Source organism: Zootoca vivipara, chromosome 16 (assembly GCF_963506605.1).
Source record: "Zootoca vivipara chromosome 16, rZooViv1.1, whole genome shotgun sequence".
Classification (NCBI taxonomy): domain Eukaryota; kingdom Metazoa; phylum Chordata; class Lepidosauria; order Squamata; family Lacertidae; genus Zootoca; species Zootoca vivipara.
In genome coordinates this window covers 8,702,516-8,729,655 of record NC_083291.1, presented here as the reverse complement: position 1 = coordinate 8,729,655, position 27,140 = coordinate 8,702,516, and the positions used below count along the sequence as shown (strand labels likewise).

Below are 27,140 nucleotides of genomic sequence, written 5' to 3'. Positions count from 1 at the left end.
AAACAACAATCCCAAACCCTACACTCAGGTAAAAACAATGAGTAGAATACAACCCTGCTATTATATTTGCAAATCCATTTTCCAGCAGCTGCTACAGGAATAGCAGAAAACAAATCAATATGCCATTTCTTTATGGCCGGTGCAAGAGAGAGAGAGAGAGAGCACGCAAGAATTTTTTTTTAAAAAAAATCATTAAAAGTTGTTCACCAAATTAATGCTAATTGCTCTTTGCAGACAAGAATTTTTGTGTACAGTTTTTTTGTATACAGTCACACTGGATATATGATAGGGGAAGTGAAATCTTTTATAAAGGCTTGTTCAAGCACTTGTAAATTAAAGCTTGAATTGTTGCCATCAAATCGTGCTTTTATCTTCAATCAATGAAGGTGTTCTTTCAAATGCACTGGCAGCAGACCTCTCCAATATGTGAATATTTTTGCCTGCTAGCTCACTGTAGGATTCAGCTACACTTCACCTTTCTCTATGGCAATAGTCACAAGTATCAGAAACATAATCAATTAAGTTTGGGCTAAAAGTTCATTTATGGTACTGCATTCTAGCAAGAAAGATTAAAATGTTGTGTTTGAAAAAATGGCTTTTAGGCCACATACATTTAAAGCAGTATCATATTTTAAACAGCCACGGTTTCCTCCAGAGAATCCTAGGAACTATAGTTTAAGAGTGCTGTGAGTTTAGGGAACTCGGAGCTAAACTTTTCAGTTCTCTGGGAAGAAGGGATGACTGTTAAACCACTCTGAGAATTTTAGTGCTGTGAGTTCCCCCTAACAAAGGTCAGCACTCGGGTCTTATTTTATACCCCAAAAATGTGGTGGAGGTAGTGTTTTGCTGAGCTTGTAAATGTTTTTGTCAATGCACATACTTATTATTATTATTATTATTATTATTATTATTATTATTATTATCTGTATTCCAGAGGGCAGAGCTGTAACTGAGAGACTAAAGTTACATTGCAGAGTAATCTAGCATTGTTATACCCATTTTGCTGATGTGCAGTGAGAGCAGCATACGACAGCCCTGCTGTGTAGTCCAGTGCAACGCATTAGGTTAATTTGGGAAATGCAGTGGGTGATGCTGATTGCAGCGGCAGGGTAAATAATAGCTGGGGGAGGTAAAAGGAACCACTGAAAAGAAAAGGATGATTTAACCTGTGAGTAGAAAGATGCCTCAATTCCAGATCTGCCTATGGATGGAAAGCAAGTCTTCCCATTGAGAAGTAACAGCCTGATAGACCTGGGATACGTTTCTTTCCAAGACCAGCTCTGCCCAGACCATTCTGCTGCCCAGCTGCCAGAGCTACTAGAAATGGTGGGCCTCTTCTCGGATGCTGTCAGGGACAAACAGGAGCCCGAAAAATGGATGTATGGCAGAGGAGGCAGGGGGCAGAAGGATGGTCCAGGGGAAGGGGCCAGTGATTTGTATGCTTCTGTGTCACCCAAGAGGCAGCCGCCAGGGGCGATGGTAGAGGGGAAGAGACAGGGCAGTCAGAGACGGGGAGGGGGCATGGAAAGGAGGTGGAGAAAGAGCTGCAGGGTGTCTCAGAGGTGGAAGAGGCTGTGTTAGTCCACAAGAGAGTCGTCCCTTTGGAATGTCTCCTCTGTTTCCTTCCGCTGTCTCCATGTGCAAGGAGGTGCTTAAAGCAACTTGAGCTGCCACTAAGGAAGACGACAGCATTTGCCGTGTAAGACAAGATGCAAGGGGCGAGGCCAGTGGCGGAGGAAGGTGGTGCTGTAGGGCCGGTCCGCCCCGGGTGTCATCCCTGAGGGGGCTCACATTCAGCGTGCCATCCGCCCGCGACTCCCAAGTCAAGCCTACTCCAAGCCATCGGGGGAAGGGGGAGCTACGCCTCTTTGCTGGTGGCATTTTCCCCTCCCCCTTCGTTTTGACAGCTGGGAGAGGCTTGGGGGTCAGGGGCAGGTGGCTCACTCCGCCCCCATGGGCAGCTCGCTCCGCCCTTGGCTGCAGGGCGCACGCACTGCTCCGTGCACTCGAGCCGAGTGGCTATCCCGCACCTGGGAGGGAACCCTCCGCACCCCCCAGGAGTGCGCCCGCCCTGGGCAGCACGGGCATATGCTCATAGCTGCCAAGTTTTCCCTTTTCTCGCGAGGAAGCCTATTCAGCATAAGGGAAAATCCCTTAAAAAAAGGGGTAACTTGGCAGCTATGCATATGCTTCACTGCTGGGCAAGGTCACAATATAGATTCAGGCATCTGGGTCTCAGTGCAAGGCTGCAGAGGTAGATCAACCAGGCAGCTTGTTAGCAAGGATGCTGTGTATAGCCCTTGCACCATCGAAGCTGGTGTAACTAAGTGCTTTGCTTAAAAAAGAAAAGAAATAAAAGAAATAAACTTCCAAGTGTGTGTCCACATTGTGCTGAGCATGTGTGGGACAGTTGCTAGGTATATTTACTTTCCAGCCCAGAAACATTAGTGTGCACCCATGTCTTAGACACCTATTAGATTTTGGTGGGTGGGTGTGACCCAGTCCTTGGAACAGTAATGCTCCCTCACACACCTTAGGTTTTATTAAGATTTATTCTTAGGAAGCTGTGGTCCCTTCTACTTCCCAGCTGTAAAATGGATGTACTCATACAACCATATTTGGTTTGAAAAGCACACTAAGAAAAACACATCCCTTTCCCTTACAACAAAGCATAATAATTTTGTAAAACTGTTCTTGAGTTTCATTTGTGTATATTATTATTATTTGAGGTTGAGTGTTTCCCTTTGGTGGAGAACACATCACTCTTTTTCTCTACCTGTTTTTGTGGGGAAAAACACAGTATAACACTTTGGAAAATTCAGCCCAAACCAGAAAGATTGTTTGCCAGATTAAGTCAGAGGGCATTCTGTTGACGGGATGATGCCTTCTTCTGGACTTGATAGGCAGGCTCATCAGAGAGAGGCACCACCCTGTCAGGCAGAATGTCCTGTGACCTAATCTCCAAACATAAATTCATGGTAAGTTCCGTTTCCCCAGCATCATTTATTGCATGCAGCCAGGAATCAAGCTGCAGGCGTAGAAAATAAGCAGAGGCACTAAAATGCAGTCACAGCATATTTTGATTGGTGTTATGGAAGTCCTTTTCCAAAATATTTGGAATTACTCACAGCTAAAGGAAAAGAGCTAATTTTCTTTCTCTTGTATGTGCCACAGTGAAGAAAAGCTGGTTCAGTTTAGTGAATTGTTTGGTATTGTTGGCTCCCTGGGTGAATTTCCCTAGTTCTCATTCTTACAGAAAGAGAGAGTCTCTCTTGCAGAAAGTCATCTTAAGGATAGGCACTGTACCTAGCACAATGGGTTCTTGATTAGGATCTTTATAACCTAATGTAATGCAAATAAATAAATGTTGATAATATTGTTGATGGAAACATCAGATTAGTTTAATGCAGCTGCTAAGATAACCAATTATTTTCAGTGATGGCAAAGCTACTATCTTTTTTATTGTTATTGAATTTCATTTGTGATAATGGAATATTTTCATTCCTTTCCCTGTTGAAACCAATGTAAACTAATGGCTCAATAGACGATAAGAAAGTACAACACCGAAAATAGTTCTATTTTTCTAAATAAATTTGAGTTATCTATTGCACGCTCTATAGTAAATGGACAGCTGTGTGTTATTGGCAAGCCATTAGTGTGCAAAGATAATGTACTTATTGCTTAGACAAAAGGTTGACACAAGAGCTCAAATCAGTTGATTTTTTTTTTTTTTTCGATTTCAGGCTTCATCCAGGCTGCCTTGAAAACTGTTTAGCTGTACCTTTCAAACACAGAGATGAGAATCTGGCACTGTTTAAAAGGCTATTTCTAGGCTGTCAGTCACCTGAAGTCCAGGGAGATGTACAGTACATTTACCTGGGACATGCAGCTTGTAGACACAGTAATTAGATCATTTATGTGGCTGTGTGGATTACAAAGACACAGCAATAAATAAGAAAAGAGATAAGGTAGATGACATCACTGATCATGCAATGGGGCCCAGAGCTGTGACTTTATCCTTGTTCATCTTGTTGCTGTTTGAAAGATGCACCAGCAACTTCCTCAGACGGTGAACCTGGCCTTCACAGTGCAACCCTATCCAGAACAGGATTAGTCGTTAAAGAAATTTTTAAAAGGCTAACTCATTTTTAAAACGTCTCGCATTTGTTTTAAAACTTCCTCCACTGTGTTGGGTTAAGCCATCGCTTAATGTCTTAAAAATCCCACAACCCTGATTCACATTAAAAGGGTCTTTCATTGAGATCCAGAGGCTGGAGGCTAGTGTCAGAAAAATTGAAACCATATAAATTAATGTAGTGTATCCACGGAAATGTTTGAAATCAGACTCCAGGAAGGTTAACAGCGAGTGTACGTGCTATACTTAGCTTGACGCCCCCGTCAACTCAACTCAACGTTAATCAGTTAACTTCAGTATACTGAATTGTTTCTGCTGTAAAGGGAGGATTCTTAAAAGTCTACTGTTTTGGAGTTGCAAGGAAGTAGATGTTCCATCCTTCAACTTTAGGATAAATACTGTCTCTAAGGATGTGAAGACCCAGCCATAAAGTGGATTTGCTGCCTTCCACAGGCACAGATCTCTGCTTCCAAATAATAATAATAATAATAATAATAATAATAATAATAATAATAATAGATGTTCTGTGGAGACTTGAACCTCCAGGGCACCACCACTTTAATAGGGAGGGCACATGGGGAGGAGAGAGAGAGAAAGAGACTCAACATGCACCATTGGGGCTGCTGTCTGGAAATGACCTGGAAATCACTTGGGTCCGTTGTCTAGTCTGTCCCAAGCCTTCCCTTGATTAAGGATGCAATAGCGGAGGAAGGGGGTGCAGTGGGTGCGGTCCGCTCTGAGTGTCACCACTGGGGGGGGTGACAAAATGCTGGGCGGCACTCACCACAAGGCCTGCTGTGCGTCTGAGCCACGCGTCTCTCCTGGAAGAGGCACGGTGGCTTGGGTGCGCAGGCTCTGCGCTGCCCAAACGGTCTGACAGTCTGCCCACTGCCTTCCCCCCCCCCAGCTGTAGGGTGGCTGAGTGGGAGGAGGCAGGCAGACTCTAGAGGCCCCGTGGTGCGCCCCACCCCTCTGGGCGGCTCGCCCCACCCCTGGGTGTGCCTGTTCAGGCACCCAAGCAGCTTCCTCCGCCGCTGCCCGGGGCACCTTCCCTTAGTCACTTCCGGTCAGCAGCCCCGAGCGAAGGGAGGCCTTCCTCCTTTGGGGAAAGTAGCTGTTCTGCATAAGGGGACCAAGTTAAATCCTGCAGGCTGCCTTTGTGTGGCATAGGTCCAGACTTTCGATGGCTAGATTGCCCTGTTTCCTGCAACTCTGTGGCCTTCTTTGTAAACAACATAAGTTGACTATCAGGCATTTGAAAATTGGGTCTCTTTACTCTAAAACTGAAACAGCATTTTTTCTCTCTGTGTATATATTTTGTTCTTAACCGTAAGCAAGTCTTGTTATTATGATGAGTAGATCATTCTGATCATATGAAGGGTTTGATTATTATTTTTTGCATGTATATGCAAACTTGCGTATTTCCTGCAAGATTGCAGTTGTTCCTTGTCGTCTTCCATTTCTCCGCAGAGAGAAAAGAAAACCATATTTTCTTATTCTCTCTCAAGTTTCCCCCTCTAGATAAGATTATTGTATTTCCAAAGTTTGGCCAACATATTAGTAGGAAATTAAGTTTCACTTTTTTGTAGAGTGAGCAAAAAAATAAATAGAAATTGATCTATAATTGCCTTCCCTGAATCAATGGAACTGTGGGGTTAACTTTTCTTTTTCTTTCTTTTCTTTTTGCATAATTTGTTTAAGTCAAGTGGTTGACAGGGCTTTGAGTATTCATACAGTAGATTAAGCAAGGTGATTTAAGTGAAGTTGACCAGGATGCGCATGACTGCCCTTTTACATTCTCATTTCTACTGCATTAAATGTCAAAAAGAAGTGTTTGTTCAACTGGGCCTTCTGAAGTTATTTTGGTTGCCTGTTTGATTTTAAAAATAACAACAACACACAACTGTTGCTGTACATCATAACAAACATCAGAGTCCAGAACGGGCCTCGGTGCAGTGATGACATTCTCAATTTAAGTTTCTAAAAGTAATGTAAGATATAACTGCTGCATGCCAGCCAGTTTTATCAATGATAGTAACCTGAATAACTCTAACTGCTACTTACAGCTGTTATTATTTTGACTGTAGTGATACTACAGCAATGCATTGCCCATGCTGCACAAAAAGATAGGTTGGAATATAAAGCAAAGCTGGATAAAAGATAAGCAACTGCAAGATGCAACAAATGCAAGATAAAAACAATATGATAAGCACTAGATCAGGGGTCAGCAAACTTTTTTAGCAGGAGCAGGGGGCTGGTGCACTGTCCCTCAGACCTTGGGGGGGGCAGACTATATTTTGAGGGGGGAAATGAATGAATTCCTATGCCCCAAAAATAACCCAGAGATGCATTTTAAATAAAAGGACACATTCTACTCATGTAAAAACACGCTGATTCCCGGACCATCTGTGGTCCAGATTTAGAAGGCAATTGGGCCGGATCCAGCCCCCGGGCCTTAGTCTGCCTACCCATGCACTAGATTGAATATTTATGTATCTTATTTAAAAGCATTTATAAGCTGCTTAATATTTTGAAAATCTTTAAGCAGTGAGTCTAAGAAGTGAGCAATATATCTCTAAAACAAGAACAAACAAGATGAGATCAATAAAGCAGCAATATAGGAAATGAAAGTGGATAAAAAAGAAAATCAGGGTATTAAAAAAGAAAATCTCAAAAGGCTTCAGTCTTGAGGATAATTCGGTTGGTACAGCATGAGACTCTTAATCTCAGGGTTGTGGGTTTGAGCGCCACATGGGGCAAAGGCTTCCTGCATTGCAGGGGGTTGGACTAGATCAGAGATTCCCAAACATATCTGGCCTACTGCCCCCTTTTCAGGAAAAAAATTACCCAGAACCCCCCTAGAAATCTACCTTCTTTAAAGTAGATTTGAAAACTGGGGGGGGGGGGAGGCGCTGCAGGCTGTCTGCTATTGGCCAGATAGGGAGGCAAGGTACGATCCACTTCCTGAGCCGGGAAAACCCCTCGCTTCCAGCACAACTGCCAGATCCAGGGGAGGCACTGTTGCCTTCCTGCAAGGGCGCTTGACCTGGCAGTAAGCGATATTGTTGTTGTCGTTTAGTCGTGTCCGACTCTTTGTGACCCCATGGACCAGAGCACACCAGGTACTCCTGTCTTCCACTGCCTCCCGCAGTTTGGTCAAACTCATGTTGGTGGCTTCGAGAACACTGTCCAACCATCTCGTCCTCTGTTGTCCCCTTCTCCTTGTGCCCTCAATCTTTCCAGGTCTTTTCCAGGGAGTCTTCTCTTCTCATGAGGTGGCCAAAGTCTTGGAGCCTCAGCTTCAGGATCTGCGCTTCCAGTGAGCACTCAGAGCTGATTTCCTTCAGAATGTATAGGCTTGATCTTGCAGTCCATGGGACTCTCAAGAGTCTCCTCCAGCACCATAATTCAAAAGCATCCATTCTTCGGCGATCAGCAATATTTCCCAACAGATTAAGCATGTACGAACAGTTTTTTAAAAATTCATTCTCCTTTCTTTATGCTTCCACTGCCCCCTTATTTTTATTCAACGTTCGCCCAATTGCTTCTGAGACTACTACAATGCCCTTGGATTGTTCCAGTTCCCCCCACCAAAGGGGCAATGTCACCCACTTTGGAAAAACACTGGACTAGATGATCTTGGTGGTCCCTGTATAACTTTATGATTCTATGATTCAGACATGTATAACAGTTCCAAGTCTTAGCGGTAAAAAAAATCCTGGACAAGAGTGGATCTCTCTATAATACGTCTGAATCAAGTGATGGTGGCTACTTCATGTATAGCCAGTGCTTCCCCCCCCCTAAAAATAATAATGTTTAGGGGTCCTCTCATTTTGACTCAAGAAAATCACCATTTTATACTTCAAATCAGGAAAAATAAATACAGTAGATGGACAAAAGTACAAAGAACATGCTACTTCACACTGCTTCGCACATTAAACACTTGCTTCCATCTGAGACTCAGGAAACACTCGGAAAGGAAAGGAGGCTGCCGTCGGAGGTTGTAGCAACGAAACTGACCGATCACCGTGTTAGATTCCAACTCCTACTTCACACATTAAACGCTCACTTCCGTCTGAGACTCAAGAAACACCGTGACAGGAAATGGGGCTGCCATTGGGGGTAGCAATGGAATTGATAAATCACCATGCTATTCAACAGAACTGATGATTCACCATGCTAGAGAAGAAACTAAAAATTGTATATATAAAAAAATTAGTTTCTTCTCCCGTTAGATTTACAAAATGTTTAGGGGTACATGTCCCCCTGTGTCCCCCCAGAAAAAAGCACTGTGTATAGCAGAAAGAAGGGCAGTACAGAGACAACAGTAGAAAATGATGTTCCGCCAGCACAGAAACACACACATGTGTGTGCTTCTAGTTCAGCCTTCGTCAGCCTTGGGTCCCCAGATGTTGTTGGACTGCATCATCCATCAATCCCTAGCTAGAGGGACAAGTAATCAGGAATGGCAGGAGTTGTAGTCCGACAACATCTGGGTACCCAAGGTTGAGAAAGGCTGTTCCAGGTGTTCCACGCAGCAACCTGACCACAGCACTCTGCACCAGTTGCAGCTTCCAGACCAATCACAAAGGAAGCCCTAGTTAGAGTGCATTACGGGAGTCAGATTGTGAGGTTACCTACATATGAATCACAGTGGCTTAAGCTAGCCCCGTCCATATGTCCTGGTCTTATAAGTTTAAGGGAATTTGAACAAAAATTGCATAAAAGTCCCTAGCCAAGCAAGGCTTAATTCCTTAGAGAGGAACAACGAAATGTATTTTTTTCCCACCCAACTATATAAGGAGGCAAAAGGCTAGGGCCAGACTTCAGTTACAAACCTAGGGCTAATGCAGTGATGAGGAACCTCTGGACCTTTCGATTTTGTTGCACTCCCATCACCCCTAACCATGTCATCCTGGCTGAGGTGGATGGATTCCTGCAGTGTCAAGATGTTTTGCCTTTACTGGGCTCTAGGTACCATAAATTCTTGAGTGTTCTTAAGCACAGTGATGTGCTTATTCCCAAATTTCCCAAAAAGTAATATGCTGGGAAGCAGTGCATGTTATATTATTTGTATGATAACTGCAATTATCCCTTGATAATCTGAAAGTGAAATGGGTAATTTCACCTGTCATTTAAACAATTCATAAACTCACCTTAACTGGCAAGCACATTTATGGTTTCATTTTGCTAATGGCTTTAGTAGAAAGAAAATAAAGCTCTTATTGACATTTACTATGACACAGGCTGTTTAAAAGAGCTAATTAAAGTTGAAAACCTAGTTTTTGGTTTTCAGAAGGTGATTATCACTGGCTTAACAAAACAACAAGCCATAAAACCCTAATAACTTATTAACCATAGTCTCTGTAGTCTTGAAGGAGAAATTGTTTTAATTTAGTGTGTACAAAGTAACATATTTGGGGGCTTTTTGTGGTCTCTATTCATTCTTTCTAGAGCTAGTCAATACAGAGGGACAGGACTGTTTCCTTCCTGTGCATTCATTTCAACTTCTGCAGTGGCAAAATTGTCAGAAATAAAAAATAGAATAGAATAAACTTCTAAAACATATAATATGTTATAGAAAGGCTTCTTAAGCAGTGTTCATGGGTAAATTATCATATTTTGAGGGGGTTTCCCCCTCACTTTCCTTTTGATGCTGTTGTGCAGCTCATTAGTGCCATTAGTCTGCAGCTCTGTAAAGAGAAACAGGGGGCTTCTAGCAACTCCTAGCACTCCTAACAAGCTACAGTTCCCAAGATTCTTTGTGGGAAGCCATGACCGTTCAGTGTGTTATGATACTGCTGTAAATGTGTGGTGCAGATGGGACCTCTGAAAAGGAGCACCGATTCAGATTTTTCTTTCTTACCACCATGGAAATATTTGCCACACTCGGTTTGCTGATGTCGGATTCTCGAACATGGTTAGGTTGAGTACATGATGGGATGATTTGAAGGCATGTTGCAGGAGGACATGAGGGAGGTGGGATCTGAAAGACCCAATCCCTGCCCCATCTGCTGGTACACACCTAAACCAGGAAGTAAACTATGCCAGACTTGAAGTTGCCATCGTTTGGTCCCGCATTTTTCGCTCCATAAGACACACCTAGTTTTTAAAGGAAGAAAACAAGGGGGAAAAAATATGTGTGTGTGTGCAGGCTATAGCCATGGACATGCTATGTGATCTGATGGTGGATTAGGGGTGACCCAATGCAAAAATCCTGAGGATCTGTGTGCTTTTACCTTCCCCCTCCCAGGCAGCCTCCTTTATTGCTAGCATCCCTTATCTCCCTCCCGATCTCTTGCCAATCAGCTGCTCAGTGGCTTCCTTTCAACACCCCCTTCCCTCTTGTTTGCCTTATCATCTTCCTTAGCTGGAGCAGTTTTTTGCTCCTCCTTTTCTTCTAATTTCTCTCCTCATTGCTTGTTTTAGTATTCCTGTCTCCTCTCCTTGCAAGTTTGCTGTCTTTACCTCCCCGCTCCCAGGCAGCCTCCTTTATCACTAGCGTCCCTTATCTCCCTCACGATTGCTTGCCATCAGCTGCTCAACAGCTTCCTTTCAACACCCCCTTCCCTCTTTCTTTTTTCTTTTTAAAAAAGGCATGATCTGCTTTTCGCCCCTGGGCAATTTGCTCCAGGGACCACACATTCGCTCCATAATACGCACAGACATTTCCCCTTACTTTTTAGGAGGAAAAAAGTGCATTGTCACGGTCCGGTTGGCGGGCGTCAGGACCAGAGGCAAGATGGTGGTGTAGAAGCAGGAACAGGTGCAGGGCTGAGGGTCCAGCAGCAGGCAGTCACAGGGTCAGGGAGCAAGGCAGAGGCGAAGACGAAGGTCTGGGAGTCAAGGAGCAAGGCGTGGGCAAGGCAAAGGCTCAAGGAACAAGAAGCAAGGCGAAGGTCCAAGGGTCGAGGATCAAGGCGTCGGCAAGGCAAGGGCCCATGGAGCAAGGATCAAGGCAAAGGATCCAGGAGCAAGAAGCAAGGTGAAGGTCCAAGGGTCGAGGAGCAAGGCGACGACAAGGCAAGAGTTCCAGGAGCAAGAGGCCAGAGGCAACCAGGCAGGGATGGCGTTGCTGTGGCAAAGAGCTGAAGGGAAATGCTGGGCTTTTATCCCTCCCAGCTCCTGCCACCAGGTGCAGTGAGATATCAAGTGGCCCCACCTGGGTGACTACTCCTTGCCTCTCCAGCACAAGCTGATGTCTTCACCTGTGTGGCCATGCCTTGCTTCCCCAGCACAAGCTGAGGCAGGCCCCAGTCCTGCAAGGCACTACAGGCCCCAGAGCCTGACTCCTGCCCATACTCCTGACATGCATCTTATCGAGCGATAAATAAGGTATTTATCTCCCCATGCTTACTCATGGGAGGGGAAAGTTTTTAAAAGAAAAGTCCTGAAAAGGGACAGAGGGTCCACCTTCACATCCACCCTTCCAGCAAGTGCCCAATAAACAATTAATGGCAATTGCCCCATCTAATTAGGTTGTGTGTTAATATATCAGCTTTCTCAACATGAGCAAGATATATGCTGGAACCACTTGCTGTCTGGCACAGAGCCACTTCCTTTGTTATCTTAATGGTCCAAACTTAGAAGGCTATTACCTCACCAGGAAGCGAGCCAGAAATTGAATCTGTGCTGGATCCAGGAATTAGAAGAATCTCAGACTTCTAGCCTATCCACCCACTCCAAACTCGTAATGCTATGTTTCTTCCCTCTTCCGTTTTTCTCCTTTCTTTCTTATTTTATTTAAGCTGGTCATCCAGGTAGCTTTTAAAATTCCTTGTATCAGCAGCTTCCTGCTGCTGCACACTCGGTTATAAAGACTATTGAAACTAAGAGCTATTATTTTCTTCCCAATCAGAAGTAAATACAATAATCTTACTCCTGCTGTTTGAGGTTAACCTGCTGGTGAGCTTATCCAGGGCAACGTGGTGGGAATATGAGAAAGTGGTAGGATGGGCCACCAGCTAATAACAGTGTTTATGGTCTTGTACCTGCGGTGATCTCGAGGTAATACCAAGAGTTTGCCAGGAGAAGTCAAAAGGTTTGAAATACTTCCTCTGGAAGGGTGCTAATTCATCATGGTAAGTGGTCCAGACAGACGGCTTTCCGAAGCGAACAGAACATATAAAGTATAAACTGAAAGCACCAATGGCTGGAAAACGTGAAGTTTTCCTTCGTATTCCAAACAGTAAATTACTGGCTGCGCTCAGAGTTTAATAAGCTCCAAAGAAGCATGAATTATATATCATTACTGTAGTGAGTGAGTGAGTGTGTGTGAGTATATATGTGTGTGTGTGTGTGTGTGTTTGTATATATGTGTGTTTTGGCTGATTGCTTTCACTTCTTATATTGTGCATCAGTGTCCAATTTAAGTGTGCTAGGGAGGATGTACGAAAAGCTTTGAAATGTGTTGTCAAGAATCGTTGGCCTTCTTTCTCTCATTTGATGACCCTGCCATGCATTGGCGTAGTCAGGATTTTTGTTGGGGGGAGGACTACGTTAGGGTGGCAGAACTGACATCATTGGTCAGTTGTTGATGTTGTTGTTGTTTAGTCATGTCCGACTCTTTGTGTCCCCATGGACCAGAGCACGCCAGGCACTCCTGTCTTCCACTGCCTCCCGCAGTTTGGTCAAGCTCATGTTAGTAGCTTCGAGAACACTGTCCAACCATCTCGTCCTCTGTTGTCCCCTTCTCCTTGTGCCCTCCATCTTTCCAGGTCTTTTCCAGGGAGTCTTCTCTTCTCATGAGGTGGCCAAAGTCTTGGAGCCTCAGCTTCAGGATCTGTGCTTCCAGTGAGCACTCAGAGCAGATTTCCTTCAGAATGGATAGGTTTGATCTTTTTGCAGTCCATGGGACTCTCAAGAGTCTCCTCCAGCACCATAATTCAAAAGCATCCATTCTTCGGTGATCAGCAATATTTCCCAACAGATTAAGCATGTACGAACAGTTTTTTAAAAATTCATTCTCCTTTCTTTATGCTTCCACTGCCCCCTTATTTTTATTCAACGTTCGCCCAATTGCTTCTGAGACTACTACAACCCCCTTGGATTGTTCCAGTTCCCCCCACCAAAGGGGCAGTGTCACCCACTTTGGAAAAACACTGGACTAGATGATCCTGGTGGTCCCTGTATAATTTTGTGACTCTATGATTCAGACATGTATAACAGTTCCAAGTCTTAGCGGTAAAGAAAAGCCTGGACAAGAGCGGATCTCTCTACAATACATCTGAATCAAGTGATAGTGGCTACTTCATGTATAGCCAATGCTTTTTTCCCTTAAAAAATGTTTAGGGGTCCTCTCATTTTGACTCAAGAAAATCACCATTTTATACTTCGAATCGGGAAAAATAAATACAGTAGATGGACAAAAGTACAAAGAACATGCTACTTCACACTGCTTTGCACATTAAACGCTTGCTTCCACCTGAGACTCAGGAAACACTCGGAAAGGAAAGAAGGCTGCCGTCGGAGGTTGTAGCAACAAAACTGACCAATCACCGTGTTAGATTCCAACTCCTACTTCACACATTAAACGCTCACTTCCGTCTGAGACTCAAGAAACACCGTGACAGGAAATGGGGCTGCCATTGGGGGTAGCAATGGAATTGATAAATCACCATGCTATTCAACAGAACTGATGATTCACCATGCTAGAGAAGAAACTAAAAATTGTATATATATAAAAATTAGTTTCTTCTCGCCTTCTTCATGGTCCAGCTCTCACTTCCATGCATCACTACTGGGAAAACCATAGCTTTAACTATACTGTACGGACCTTTGTTGGCAAGGTGATGTCTCTGCTTTTTAAGATGCTGTCTAGGTTTGTCATCGCTTTTCTCCCAAGAAGCAGGCGTCTTTTAATTTCATGACTGCTGTCACCGTCTGGTCAGTTAGTGAAGTATTTCTATTGTTTTACTTGATTGGGAGGGACCTCCCTCCCCCCTCCCCGCGGCTACACCCTTGCTGCCAGGTACCCCAATAAAAACTGTGGTATCTTGACATTTCCTTGTAGCTCCATTTTTACAAAATCATTTTTATTCGGTTTTACAAATACAAAATAAAAATATCCAAATATATATCCATATACAGATATTCCTCCAAATCTCGGGACAGTGTATACTGTATCCCAAGGGAATACATTTTTTTTTGCATACCTCTAACTGTACATACATGTCATTTTCAATACTATACATGTAATTTTCAATGCTATATAAGTCACTTGCATTTATTGTACTACTTTGGCTATGTGTTTAATAAAATATTTAATTCTTGCATTGTGAAAAACGAATATTCAGGTGAAAAGTGAAAAACATGAATTGCAAAAAAACTAGAGCTTACAGAACAAAACCGACTTCAGATATGAAATCAGCACGGTGAAATTAGGTTAGAACAACTGCAGGTGTCAATGCAACAAAAATTCTGTTCCCCAGTGTAATGAACAAATTCCTAAGCCCCACAAATAACCCAGAGATGCATTTTAAATAAAATCACACATTCTACTCATGTAAAAACACCAGGCAGGCCCCCCAAATAACCCAGAGATGCATTTTAAATAAAAGGGCACATTCTACTCATGTAAAAACATGCTGATTCCCGGACCGTCCGTGGGCCGGATTTAGAAGATGATTGGGCCGGATCCAGCCCCCGGGCCTTAGTTTGACTACCCATGCTCTAGAATTATTCTTCAATGGGCTGCTAGAGAACTGCTGTGGGTTGCAGAACTATCTGGTCCTTTCCCCAGAGGCTGAGATTGCTGCTTTGACAAGACCTCAAGGATGGTGCTACTGGAGTTATGGAAAGAATGACCAAAAGTTGAACCTGCTCTTTCCTCAAGGCGATGCAGAAAGACAGGCAATGTGGTGGTATCCGGCCAGTGTGTTTTTGATGCATTTTTAATGCAAAAATATATTAAAACGTGATCTTGTCAGGTTTATTTTGGTTCCTGTCAGAAGCAGTTGAGAAGCAGCTGCTAGATTAAAAATGGCGATGTTGCTGGTTGTGGCGGTGGGGAGTTTTTTAGTGCTCTGAATAACTAACATACTTCACTTAAAAATAGAAGCTTCAACTGTCTGTGGGTTTTTTTGTGTGTGTGGTTTATTTTACAATGCCACACTATTCTCTGGGAAAGGCATCAGTGTCCACATTATGCATTTGCTTTTTTCCGGTTAATCCATAACAAACTGTGAAATTTCCAATATGATTACAATTTGACCATGAAATCTGTCATGAATAATTTATACGACTCTCAACCATGTACACCGGTGAGCCTCCCATTATTTCAAATGAGCCTTTATTACATTGAAGTTTAGCAGGCGGAATACTTAACCCTAATAGAGAATGCGTACACTGCGGGGCATTTTACTACAATGTGAACCTGAGCAGCATCGAAGATTTTAAAGTTATTATTCATTCATTAAAAGAGTTCAGGACTGCCACAACAGTTTATTTTTGACTGCATAACTCAGGAATTTTTTGCTCTTCCTTAAGCCCCTCTTCCTATACCAGTCTGCCCTTGTCTTGTGATCTTTGAAAGAGGCCCTTGTCTGCACTCAACATTGGGATAAACTTGGTATATGGTGATGCAGAACAGAGCTTTTTTTCCATGCTGGCTTTATTATGGTTGTTAATTGTACTGATATTATCTCTCTCTGTTAAAAACTGTATGGGGCAGGTGTGTCCTTCAGCTGGTTGCTACTGAATTTTGCATAAAATGAAATTTCAAGGTGAATTTGAAGGTGCCCACTAGGGTACTGGCTATCATCTGCTGGGTAGCCACCTGATCCAAGGTGGGTCACAACAGGAACACTACCATCATGTAGTATATGCTATCTTTTACATATATGGTAAAATATTATAAAAGGGGTCCCCAATTGCATGTTTGTTTTAAAAGTGGGTGCTGGGTCTAAAAAGGTTGAAGATATACCTGTGCTAGGGGGGAAACGATATTGGAGAAGTTTCAATAATATTGCTGAAATGGGAAATAATGGCTGTTTTGGACATCCATCACAGCTAAAACTTCACCTAATGCTAGAATTTGAGATGAGCTTGAAATTACATTTGAAAATAAAGGTAAAGGGACCCCTGACCATTAGGTCCAGTCGTGACCGACTCTGGGGTTGCGCGCTCATCTCGCATTATTGGCCGAGGGAGCCGGCGTATAGCTTCCAGGTCATGTGGCCAGCATGACAAATCCGCTTCTGGCAAACCAGAGCAGCACATGGAAACGCCGTTTACCTTCCCGCTGTAGCGGTTCCTATTTATCTACTTGCATTTTGACATGCTTTCGAACTGCTAGGTTGGCAGGAGTTGGGACCAAGCAACGGGAGCTCACCCCGTCACAGGGATTCGAACCGCTGACCTTCTGATCAGCAAGCCCTAGGCTCAGTGGTTTAACCACAGCACCACCTGGGTCCCACATTTGAAAATAAACACATGCAATTCATCAGGGAGTTTAGATTCACATATGTGCATGTTTAGAGCCACTGAGCCAACAGACATTGATTATTCAGCGTTGACTAACACTGCTTCCACAGTGGACAACTATTGTGGATTAGCCATACTTTGTTACGTATACAGGGAAAGTGCATGAAACCATTGAAAAAAACCCAAAATATTCTCACCCCAGTTCCGCTTCTATTCCCCCTATTATTTTATTATTATTATTTATTGAATTTATATACCACCCCATACCCAGAGGTCTCTAAAAGCTCAGAAAATCCATTTTCTTTCATAGACTAGCTGTTCATTTTCCCCAAGTGTAGATTATCCACCCTGTTACTGCTCCTGCCAGTTTATGGCCTCAATGGATTGCTCAAAACCAACCACAGAATTGGGGGAGCACCATTATCAACACCACAAAAAGTAAGGAAGGGAGAAACACTATTTTGTAGCACCTGCAGCTACTCTTTTTTTGGGGGGGGGGCTGTTAAAATATAGAATAGAATAATAATTTATTGGCCAAGTACTGACATACTTGGAATTTTGTTTTTGCTACATTGCAATGTAAAAGTACTTTGTACAAAGTGTGCAGAACACTTTTTCAAGATCATCAGCGGAGTGACTTCAGAACAGGTTGAGGTGGCTGTTGGTGCCTCTGGCGCCGACTTAATGGCACTAGTTGATAATGCTTGACTTTCGAACCTGCTATAAAACTGATTCAGGTCGTTTGCCAATTTTTTGACAGTATAAAGCATTATCAGTTGTGACTTTGCTTTCCATAGCCTTCTCCCATGCCCAGAAAGAATGAAAAAAAAACACAATGGGGTTTAAACTTTTCCTGGGAGATGCTGGCAGTGAAATTGCTAGACTGGGCAGTATGGAAATTAGAACATTGTTCCTGTCCATTCCCTGATAGCCCTACTGGCACCAGATGTCATTTGATCAGAGCAGAACTATGGAATAAGTAGATGTAACCAGCTGTACCTGATAATGGACATTTGATAGGCCTTTCCTTTTCCAAGGAACAATTATGTTCCAGACCAGACAATTATGCTTAAGGGTGGGATTGTCAAGGCAGAAGCATGGGGGAATAATAATAATAATTTATTATTTATACCCCGCCCATCTGGCTGGGTTTCCCCAGCCACTCTGGGCGGCTCCCTATAGAATATTAAAAACATGTTAAAACATCAAACATTAAATACTTCCTTTAACAGGGCTGCCTACAGATGTCTTCTAAAAGTCAGATAGTTGTTTATTGCCTTGACACCTGATGGGAAGGTGTTCCACAGGGCAGGTGCCACTACCGAGAAGGCCCTCTGCGTGGTTCCCTGTATCTTCACTTCTCGCACTGAGGGGACTGCCAGAAGGCCCTCGGAGCTGGACTTCAGTGTCAGGGCTGAATGATGGGGGTGGAGACGCTCCCTGGGCCGAGGCCGTTTAGGTTTTTAAAGGTCAGCACCAACACTTTGAATTGTGCTTGGAAATGTACTGGGAGGCAATGCAGGTCTTTCAAGACCAGTGTTATGTGGTCTCGGCAGCTGTTCCCAGTCACCAGTCTAGCTGCCGCATTCTGGATTAGTTGTAGTTTCCGGGTCACCTTCAAAGGTAGCCCCACGTAGAGCACATTGCAGTAATCCAAGCGGGAAATAACTAGACCAAGCACCACTCTGGCGAGACAATCTGCAGGCAGCTAGGATCTCACCCTGTGTACCAGATGGAGCTGGTAGACTAGCTATAAGTGTTAATTGACATTTGGACAGAGAACCCACAAAGCCGTCATTATTGAGATGTGCTACCCTAAAGTTACCCAAAGAGGTGGTTGTCCTTTTGGGTTCTACCTTTCGGATTGTGGCAATGGTTGCATTATTATTATTATTTTGTGGAGTGTGGGCTATGTGGATTAGAATGTCAGAGGCCACTACTGGTTGAGAGGGAATAAAGTACCAGCTTGCTTTTTTTCCCCTTTGGTGAGAGTCTCAAGTGGGAGATTGCAACTGGGGTTAGAGCCAGATTGCTGTCTAGAGTATAACTACAGTGTGTGATAGATGGATGGCAATTTCTTTTAATAATATATATGGGTGCCTTCATTGTCTCCTCGTGTTTTTGCAGTGCATTTTAGTAGTAAAGTTGTTGGAATGATAGGTAATTTCTTTGATTCATAAAAATACTTAAATACCACAATTTCATTTAAAAAATGGAAAGCATTGTATGATATCTATATCTCTCTTTCTATACAGTATATCCTACATAAAAAGCAATAGCAAAGATAACTGGGTAATTGTAAGAGAATTGCTTCTTTAATTGTGTGCATAAGACTGGCGCCAAAAGATTTCAGCAAAATTTAAAAATCAGTGCTGGAGATGCCTGCTGATTTTCTGTTGGAAGAACAGTCTTCAAGACTGGGCCAATAACAGTGTAAGCTTGGATTCGTGTGGATATCAAATTATCCTTCCCCTCACAGAACACAGTCTTGTGGTTACTAATGTCCAGTAATCAATGCAGCTGGTGAACCAGATAAAGCTGGTAGAATATACTGCTAACCTCCAGATGTTTGGGCCTCTAGAGTCAAAAATGTATCCAGGAGTACCTCCAATATCTGTATCTCATTCTTCAGAGGGAGCACAATCCCAGTGACAATCAGGGCAGTCTTGAGCAGGTCGGGCGCCCTGGCGCTGAGGGGTGGAGATCGCTCCGGCGCCCCCGCCTTCGCAGGGTGCAGCATGGCTTCCGTGCGGCTTCGCCGCGCAGTGCCCCGCCTACCGGCCCAGCGCCCTGGCGCCCCACACCACCGGGACTCTACCTAGAGCCGGCCCTGTGACAATGGGTGACGTACTTACAGGGTATGGAGACCGATTGCATAACTGCTGTGTGAGTTTCCCTTTGGGTACCTGGAAGTGTGAAAAGCAGAAGTGTTAGTGAGCTTTCTGCATGTCAACACTTTTTTTAAAAAAAAAAAGCTGCATCTTCCCATTTTTTCGCCCAAACTGAAGGAAGGAGAGAAACTGGAAAGTAGCAGAGTTCAAAAAGCTCAAATACATGGTCACATACCTGAAGAACATTTACCTTCTGGATAATCTGAGCAGACCTTTTATGCATTCAAAATTTGCAGTGAGTTTCAACCTTTATAAAGAATCGGTGGGGACTGAATCACTGCCTTATTCAATATTTGTTTTTCTGTAGATTGGGGGAATCTAGTCCGGGTGCATTTATTGACTAAAGCTGTAAATTAGATTGTGAAGGCAGATAAGGTTCTGTAAGTTACAAATGCACCAAGTAAATGATTTCTGCGTGGCATTGTCAGTGCATGTCTTGCTATCTGAACACAATGCATTCTCAGAAAACCATTTGTTGTGCAAACATTCGCTTAAGCAGGGGTCAGCAAACTTTTTCAGCAGGGGGCCGGTCCACTGTCCCTCAGACCTTGTGGGGGGGGGCAGACTATATTTTGAAAAAGAAAGAAAGAACGAATTCCTATGCCCCACAAATAACCCAGCGATGCATTTTAAATATAAGCACACATTCTACTCATGTAAAAACACGCTGATTCTCAGATCATCCATGGGGCGGATTTAGAAGGCGCATTGGGCCGGATCCGGCCCCCGGGCCTTAGTTTGCCTACCCATGGCTTAAAGAGTTGATGATTGGTTTCCTATGGGAAAATTTCTTATGCATTCCCAACCATGGAATGTTGACCCCAAACTGATGAGGCAACCTGGGGAACCCTCTGAAATCTTGCAAAAGGCAAACAAGGAAGGAAAAAATGCTCTCTTAAGTGTCTGATCTCTTCCCCTCCCTCCCTCCCACCATGGTTTCTGGTGAAACGGTTGCAGTAGAGCAGCAAAAAACAAAAAAGTGAGATTTGTTTAAGGCTTCTTATCTGTTTACAGTACTACACACAGGTCCAGTTGTTTGTTTATCTGAATCTGTGATGTGTATAGTGAGGTCTGGGTACTAATTTCTTGTGTTTGGATAAGTGATAAGTCTGTTATAAAATTGTGGCACATACCTTCTGAAAACATAATATAAACACAGTGGACCCCATGCAAGACAGTGTTGTTGTATTTTCCCTTAAAGATTCTTAATCTGGTTCGAAATTCATCCTCGGAACTCTTCAGGTTGATAGACTGCAAGGAACACATCCCTGGAACTGAATAAGAAATTTAGTAGCAGAACATATTTACTACCAAGACACCTTGCAAATGCTAAGAATATGTCATGTTTCCAAATTTCTTGTAGCTGCCACCATAAACAAATACGTACATTACTCATATTGCTCCCTGAGCACAGAAATCTGCCCTTTAATGGCCTGTAAAAATGACACTGTCATATGGCTCTAGGAAGGTCAGGTCTGATTTAAATTGTTGATGAATTACTAGCTAATTCAGCATGACAACATTAAAATGAAAAGTGGTGGACGTTGTAGTTAAAATCCTAATGATGACAGTAATGTACAAACTAGTGAAGAAGACAAAATGCCCCCCCCCTCTTCACTTCATGTTGATTTTTAAAGTTAAAAATGTATTGATTACTAGCTGTTCCCTTCACCCCACCCCCCAAAAAAGTGAATGTGGCTGCAGTATCATTGCTGATTGATGTGATTGCTCATCTTCTTTGATGATCTGTCAAACATGGTGCCATCAAACTGGAAAGACAGGTTTTGTAGAAATAACTAATAAATTTAAAGTAGAGCAGAAAGCAATTAACGTCTTATAAACTACACCCACTGAGATAAGCATTCCAATTACAAATTCCATTATTTCCCCCAGTCCGTTTTATGTTGAATACTGGGTTTTATTGCCAAATACCTGACAGCCTGATTGGAAATAAGCCACAACTGTCAAAGTATAACAGCTCTGACTATTTGAATCTGTTACATTGTGATGTTTCTCATGAAAATTTAATGACGAGCATGTATTCGGAGAGGTTCTGTGCATAAGAGGGACGGATAGAATTTAATTACCCTTATTAAAAATAAGAGAGGGAAGCTCTTTGCTTACTCCACCCTATTAGTATGCAAGATAGATTATCTTTGTTGTGTGCTTGTTTATATGAGAAAGGGGCCTCTAGTGTGTTCTTTGTGAGCCAAGAAGGAAATGGAAAGGTCATGCAAATGTATTAGAGTAGTACTTCAGCATGGCACAAGTCAAACCTTATCTGCAATTCCCAAGGTAAAGGCTTCACATCTTATAATTTGTTATCTAATGTAGGTTTCTTTGGTAAGAGCCTATAGCAAATGGCCTAACATTGTCAGCCGTTAACACTTCCTGCTTATTGGCAGAGATAAAAAGACATTCACACTTGCAGAAGATTAGTGACTACCACTCTCTGGTAGCGATATTTATGTGCATTCACATTGTCAGTGATTAAATAGCCTTGGAAAGAAAGAAGTCACCAGGGAAGGCAGAGATTTGACAAGTATCCAAGGATATCCCTCCAAGTTTTTCAGATGCCTCCGAAAGCTTTGCTGCAACTTTGTGAAAAGATCACACCATTTCGTGGCAAAGCAAGTGATGTGTTTGACATTGGACAATTTGTAGTCAATTATTTTTATTCCTTAAAGAATTCCATGTCAATACCAGCCAAGCAAGATGTTTAATAACAAAGGATGCATTATACGACAGTTATTGGTCTTTTTTTTTCTCTTTGAGGGTCATCTTGAAGTAAAATTAGAGGTAGCTGTACTGCTTTTTTAAAAAAATAAAAAAAATAAAAAATTATAACTGAAGCCTTTATAAGCAGTAAAAAAGAAACACACCATACATGTATGGACATTTTTGTTATGGATCTATGCTTATTCTGATCATACCTGTTAATTCAGAAAGAAATGTGGATCCAAATAGCCACCTGAGAATGGCTTCCATACACCTGAGTGAGACTTGAACTTGTGCATCTGAGTCACCAATCCTGACTCTTCGAAAAGATCCCAGCTTGGGAAGATATGGTTTGTTTAAACTACCGTATTTTTCTGTGTATAAGATGCCCCCTATTTTGGGGACCCCAGATTAAGAAAACACCCCCAGCACTACCTGTGTATAAGACGAGCCCCAATTTTAAACCTAATTTTTGGTGTAAAAAACCCCCTAGTCTTATACAGTGGTACCTCGGTTTATGAACACAATTGGTTCCGGAAGTCTGTTCATAAACTGAAGCGTTCATAAACTGAAGCGAACTTTCCCATTGAAAGTAATGGAAAGTGGATTAATCTGTTGCAGATGGTCCACAGAGTAACCGTTCATAAACTGAAGCGAACTTTTCCATTGAAAGTAATGGAAAGTGGATTAATCCGTTCCAGACGGGTCCGCGAAGTACTTAAACTGAAGCGTTCATAAACTGAAACATGGGTGTAATTGGTTCCGGAAGTCTGTTCATAAACTGAAGCGTTCATAAACTGAAGCGAACTTTCCCATTAAAAGTAATGGAAAGTGAATTAATCCGTTCCAGATGGGTCCGCGGCGTTCATAAACCGAAAATTCATAAACCGAGGTGTTCATAAACCGAGGTTCCACTGTACATGGAAAAATATGGTATACTGTACTTGGTGATAACACGCCAGGATCAAATAGTTTTCTCTAACCGTAGACAAAATTGGTTGTATTAAACAGTGTTGCTCGATACAGTAGTACCTTGGTTGTCAAACCTAATCCGTTCCGGGAGTCCGTTCGATGCCCGGAACAGTTCGCAAACCAAGGGGCAGCTTCCAATTGCCTGCAGGAGCTTCCTGCACTAAATCAGAAGCCGCATTGGATGTTCGGCGTCCGGAAAACGTTCGCGAACCGAAACACTCACTTCTGGGTTTGCGGTGTTCAGGAGCTGATTTGTTCGGGAGCCAAGCTCCGACAACCAAGGTACCACTGTAGATAGGTTGTTTTCGTCAGGGTATCTTTTGGTGATACCCACCTTTGCCCCATCTGTTCTAGAAAGGCTCCAGATTTAGAGGATTAGAGTGCAGGAGGAGGAGGAGGAGGAGGAGGAGGAGGAGGAGGAGGAGGAGGAGGAGGAGGAGGAGGAGGAGGAGGAGGAGGAGGAATTGGGGGGGGGGAACTAACTCCGAAAAACTTTCCAACTCCTTTCCACTGATAGAAGCCTTAACTCTCTCAGCTGTATGACAACAATGGATGAAACCCAGTATGCTTGGAACACACATTTAGAGGATGTGCAAATATAGCTGTGATAGGAAATGTTTTATAAACTTGATTTTTAATCTCTTTTTCAGAGGATCAAATTCCTCGTGGTTTCCCCACCATTGATATGGGCCCACAACTAAAGGTGGTTGAACGCACTAGAACGGCCACCATGTTATGTGCAGCCAGTGGCAATCCTGATCCTGAAATAACTTGGTTCAAAGATTTTTTACCCGTGGACACTAGCAACAACAATGGGCGTATCAAACAATTACGATCAGGTAAGGTCTTGTTACTGTTTGCACTAATGCCCAAAATTATACTCTCTCTTATTTTACGTTCCTTTTTAATTATTTTTATTTTATTTTATAGGTTATGATTTCTTCTTCTTCTCCTCTTCTTTTTTATGTTGTCGAGCGTGTTGTCCATGTCTGTGTTATTGTCGTAGCCTGTTTCCAGAGTCTATTTGTTTGTGTGTCTTGCAGCTTCTGTTTACTCCACAACGCTCACTGCTGTGACTGTAGTTTTGATATTTTCAGTTTATTTGCTGCGTTTTGGCAGTATTTGACAGATCCATTCTCTCTATCCCTATCTATATTATTATTATTATTATTATTATTATTATTATTATTATTATTATTAAGTTACTTCAACATTGGACTTCAGAATATGCGAGGAGTGCCAATGGTTATATCCATCAAACCCAATCAATTTTTCTTTATTTGACAATTAAAATATTCTATAACAATTGTGTTTTTGTGAGTTCTTTTCAACCTTTTGAATCCACCAAAGATTAGACAGTTTGGACACATCTATCTTTTCTCTCACTAGTACATGGTTCACTCTACTTTTCTCATGTGCACTATCTTAACATCCTCCTTGACCCCAAAGCAAGCAGGCCAACCAAGAATAATAATCTCAAGTCACTGGGTTAGCCTGTGAAGGGAGAGATTTTTACTGGCTGAGATTTATTTTTCTGGTGCATTTAGCCACAGTAGTGTGCATAAACCCAAAGCTTCGTCAATATTAGCGTGTCCAGATCTACAGAAGCCTGAATTTGAAGTAGAGCCCGGCTTTTCACTGCTCTTTCTCCAACGACTCCTTTCAACTCCATATTATGGTCTTTGCAGCTTCATAATAAGATAACTCTAAATTATTTACTACTAAATTTAAAAAGCTTATTCCCATATTAATATACTACAAAAGGGTGGGATATATAATTAGCAGTCTGCTTCAGCTATGATAGTGATCTTCCTGCAGAATCAAGTTGTCTAGCCATATCTCTTCCCAGAACTTTCAGCTTTTTTGACCTGTCCTGTGATGTTAAGCCGTCTTGTTAACCAACTTCTAATGCTTGTTGTCAGCAGAACTGTGTAGATTAAGCTTCTGTTATTGTAAAACTAGAAGTAAATTTTCAGTTGTGACGTAGATGATTTAGTATATAAAGCTTTAACTTGAAAACTTTTGTACCAAATTATAAGGAATATAATAATATTTTTATGCTGTCTTTCTTCTCTCCGTATTTTAATCTCCAGAATCTATTGGTAAGTGCTTAGTTCTGAAGCGCACTTCACCCCCCCACTAATTTTCATATGCAGAATACTATGATTATGGTATTATTATTATAATGATGATGATTACTCTTAAAAGGCATGGCATGCATTTTACTAACAGACAGTGTAGCCACCGGACCTTTGTAGCGGCACACACACACAACCCTTCACAGAAATGTTGTCGTATCAGTCCTAGTAACTCTCAAGTTAGAAGGAACAATACACATCTATCACCTAGATGTAGTGCAGTAAATGACAAGTGAGTCCAACATAATCAGTATTTATTTCCAGATAGCCTCTCTCTCTCTCTCTTTCTCTCTATTATATATATATATATATATATCTTCATACACTATATATATATATTTCTCACTTTAATAGTTATCTCTTCCTAAACTATGTATTAAATATAGTGTTGTAAAGGTTTTCTTTTAGGATTTCAGGCCTGTGCAATATATATTTTTAACCCTATATAACCAAACACCTAAGCTCTTGTAAGAATGATCTGCCTTGCCCCTTCCCCCCTGAAAATAATGGCCTTTGCCCATTTTGGTACACTTGTATTTTGTTTTTGTTTTTTTTATAATCTAATAATTGTACCTCAAAGTATATATTCCTGTTTTTACAGTATAGAAGTTCAAGTTTCTTTTAAGACCTTATTTAATTCTGTAACTCTAATTTGATTCTTCTTCCAAAGCCCTAGCCTCCTTCTTCTCGTACTAATGCTTCTTCTTTCTAATCTTATTTGCATTCATATTATCCACCCAGGTGGTACACCAATAAGAGGTAAGAGTGCTGAACTAACGTTCACAGAATGATCTTATTCTTTCTGTCCTTTCATACCTCCCATTATAGCCATTTTTAAAACAAAACAAATGCATTACAGAAATGTCCTTCATCTTTATTTCTTCCTATTGAGTTATGATCAGTGACTTCCATCTTGTGGTTTGTTTTTTTTACCCACCATCCTTTTCACTTTTCATTAAAAAAAGAGAAAAAAAGTTGTGTTTATTCATTCATTCATTCATTCTTTTCTTTCTTTCTTTCAAAAAAGATTTGTTACTTTGTGATATGCTTCAAAGAAAGCATATCCAGGTCTTCAGGCCACACAACCCAGTCACAGCGTACCATTTGTCCCTCTCTTCCTTTTTTTCTTCTTCTTTTTCTACCTTTTTTCTTTTCTCTTTTTTCCCTTTTTTTCTTTCTTTTTTTTTGGTCCAACTGGAGCAAAAAAAAAAAGATCATTTTTTTTCTTCCTTAGCTGTTCTTGTTTTGGACCAAGCCAAGATGGTCTGGAGAACAGTTGCAGACATGCAGACGACAACATGGAATATCTACTTTTTAACTTTGTCTTTCAAGGGGGTTTATTTTTTTATTCCCTTTTTGTTCAATTATATATTTTTCTTTTAACTTTATAAAGTAAAGTAAAACAACAAGAAAAAAACCACCACATTCTTCTCCCTAATAAATTACAGCAACTATATATATATATTTTTCTTGGATTTACCCATCTCTGGATTTTTGTATCCTTCTGATCTTCAGGCTTTGGAAATGGAAAGGTTGATGGCTCAGTATTCTTGGTGATATGTGGTATTACTGGTTTTTAATCATTTTATATAAAACAACAACAACTGCTCATGTCTTTTGTAATTCTTGTTTTGTTTTTTTCTTGGGTTTTGTGACACCACACTGCTAATCCCAGCCGTGGATTTTGATGGGTGTCTTAGGGTTGACATCCCGATGGTCCTCAGCAGTGATTGGTTGCTTCTTCCTTGTTGGCTTGGCCCCTGCTTTTTAACATTTTTTTTGCCTCCTAATTCAACTGCTCTTGTTTTTCAGCAAATGCACTAAAAAGATTGTAAGTTGTGGCGAAATGTCTTTCTTTTTCTT

General features: G+C 42.0%; 1 protein-coding gene across 4 annotated transcripts in view; it reads left to right on the top strand.

Moving 5' to 3' along the window:
* Nucleotides 1–27,140, top strand: part of PTPRD (protein tyrosine phosphatase receptor type D) — a 376,490-nt gene that overhangs the window by 195,365 nt on the left and 153,985 nt on the right. For all 4 annotated transcript variants that reach the window (XM_035140530.2, XM_060268732.1, XM_035140525.2 and 1 more), the window contains exon 5: nt 23,790–23,978. In XM_035140530.2, the coding sequence (XP_034996421.2) occupies nt 23,790–23,978 (189 nt within the window). The remainder of the gene's footprint in view (nt 1–23,789; nt 23,979–27,140) is intronic.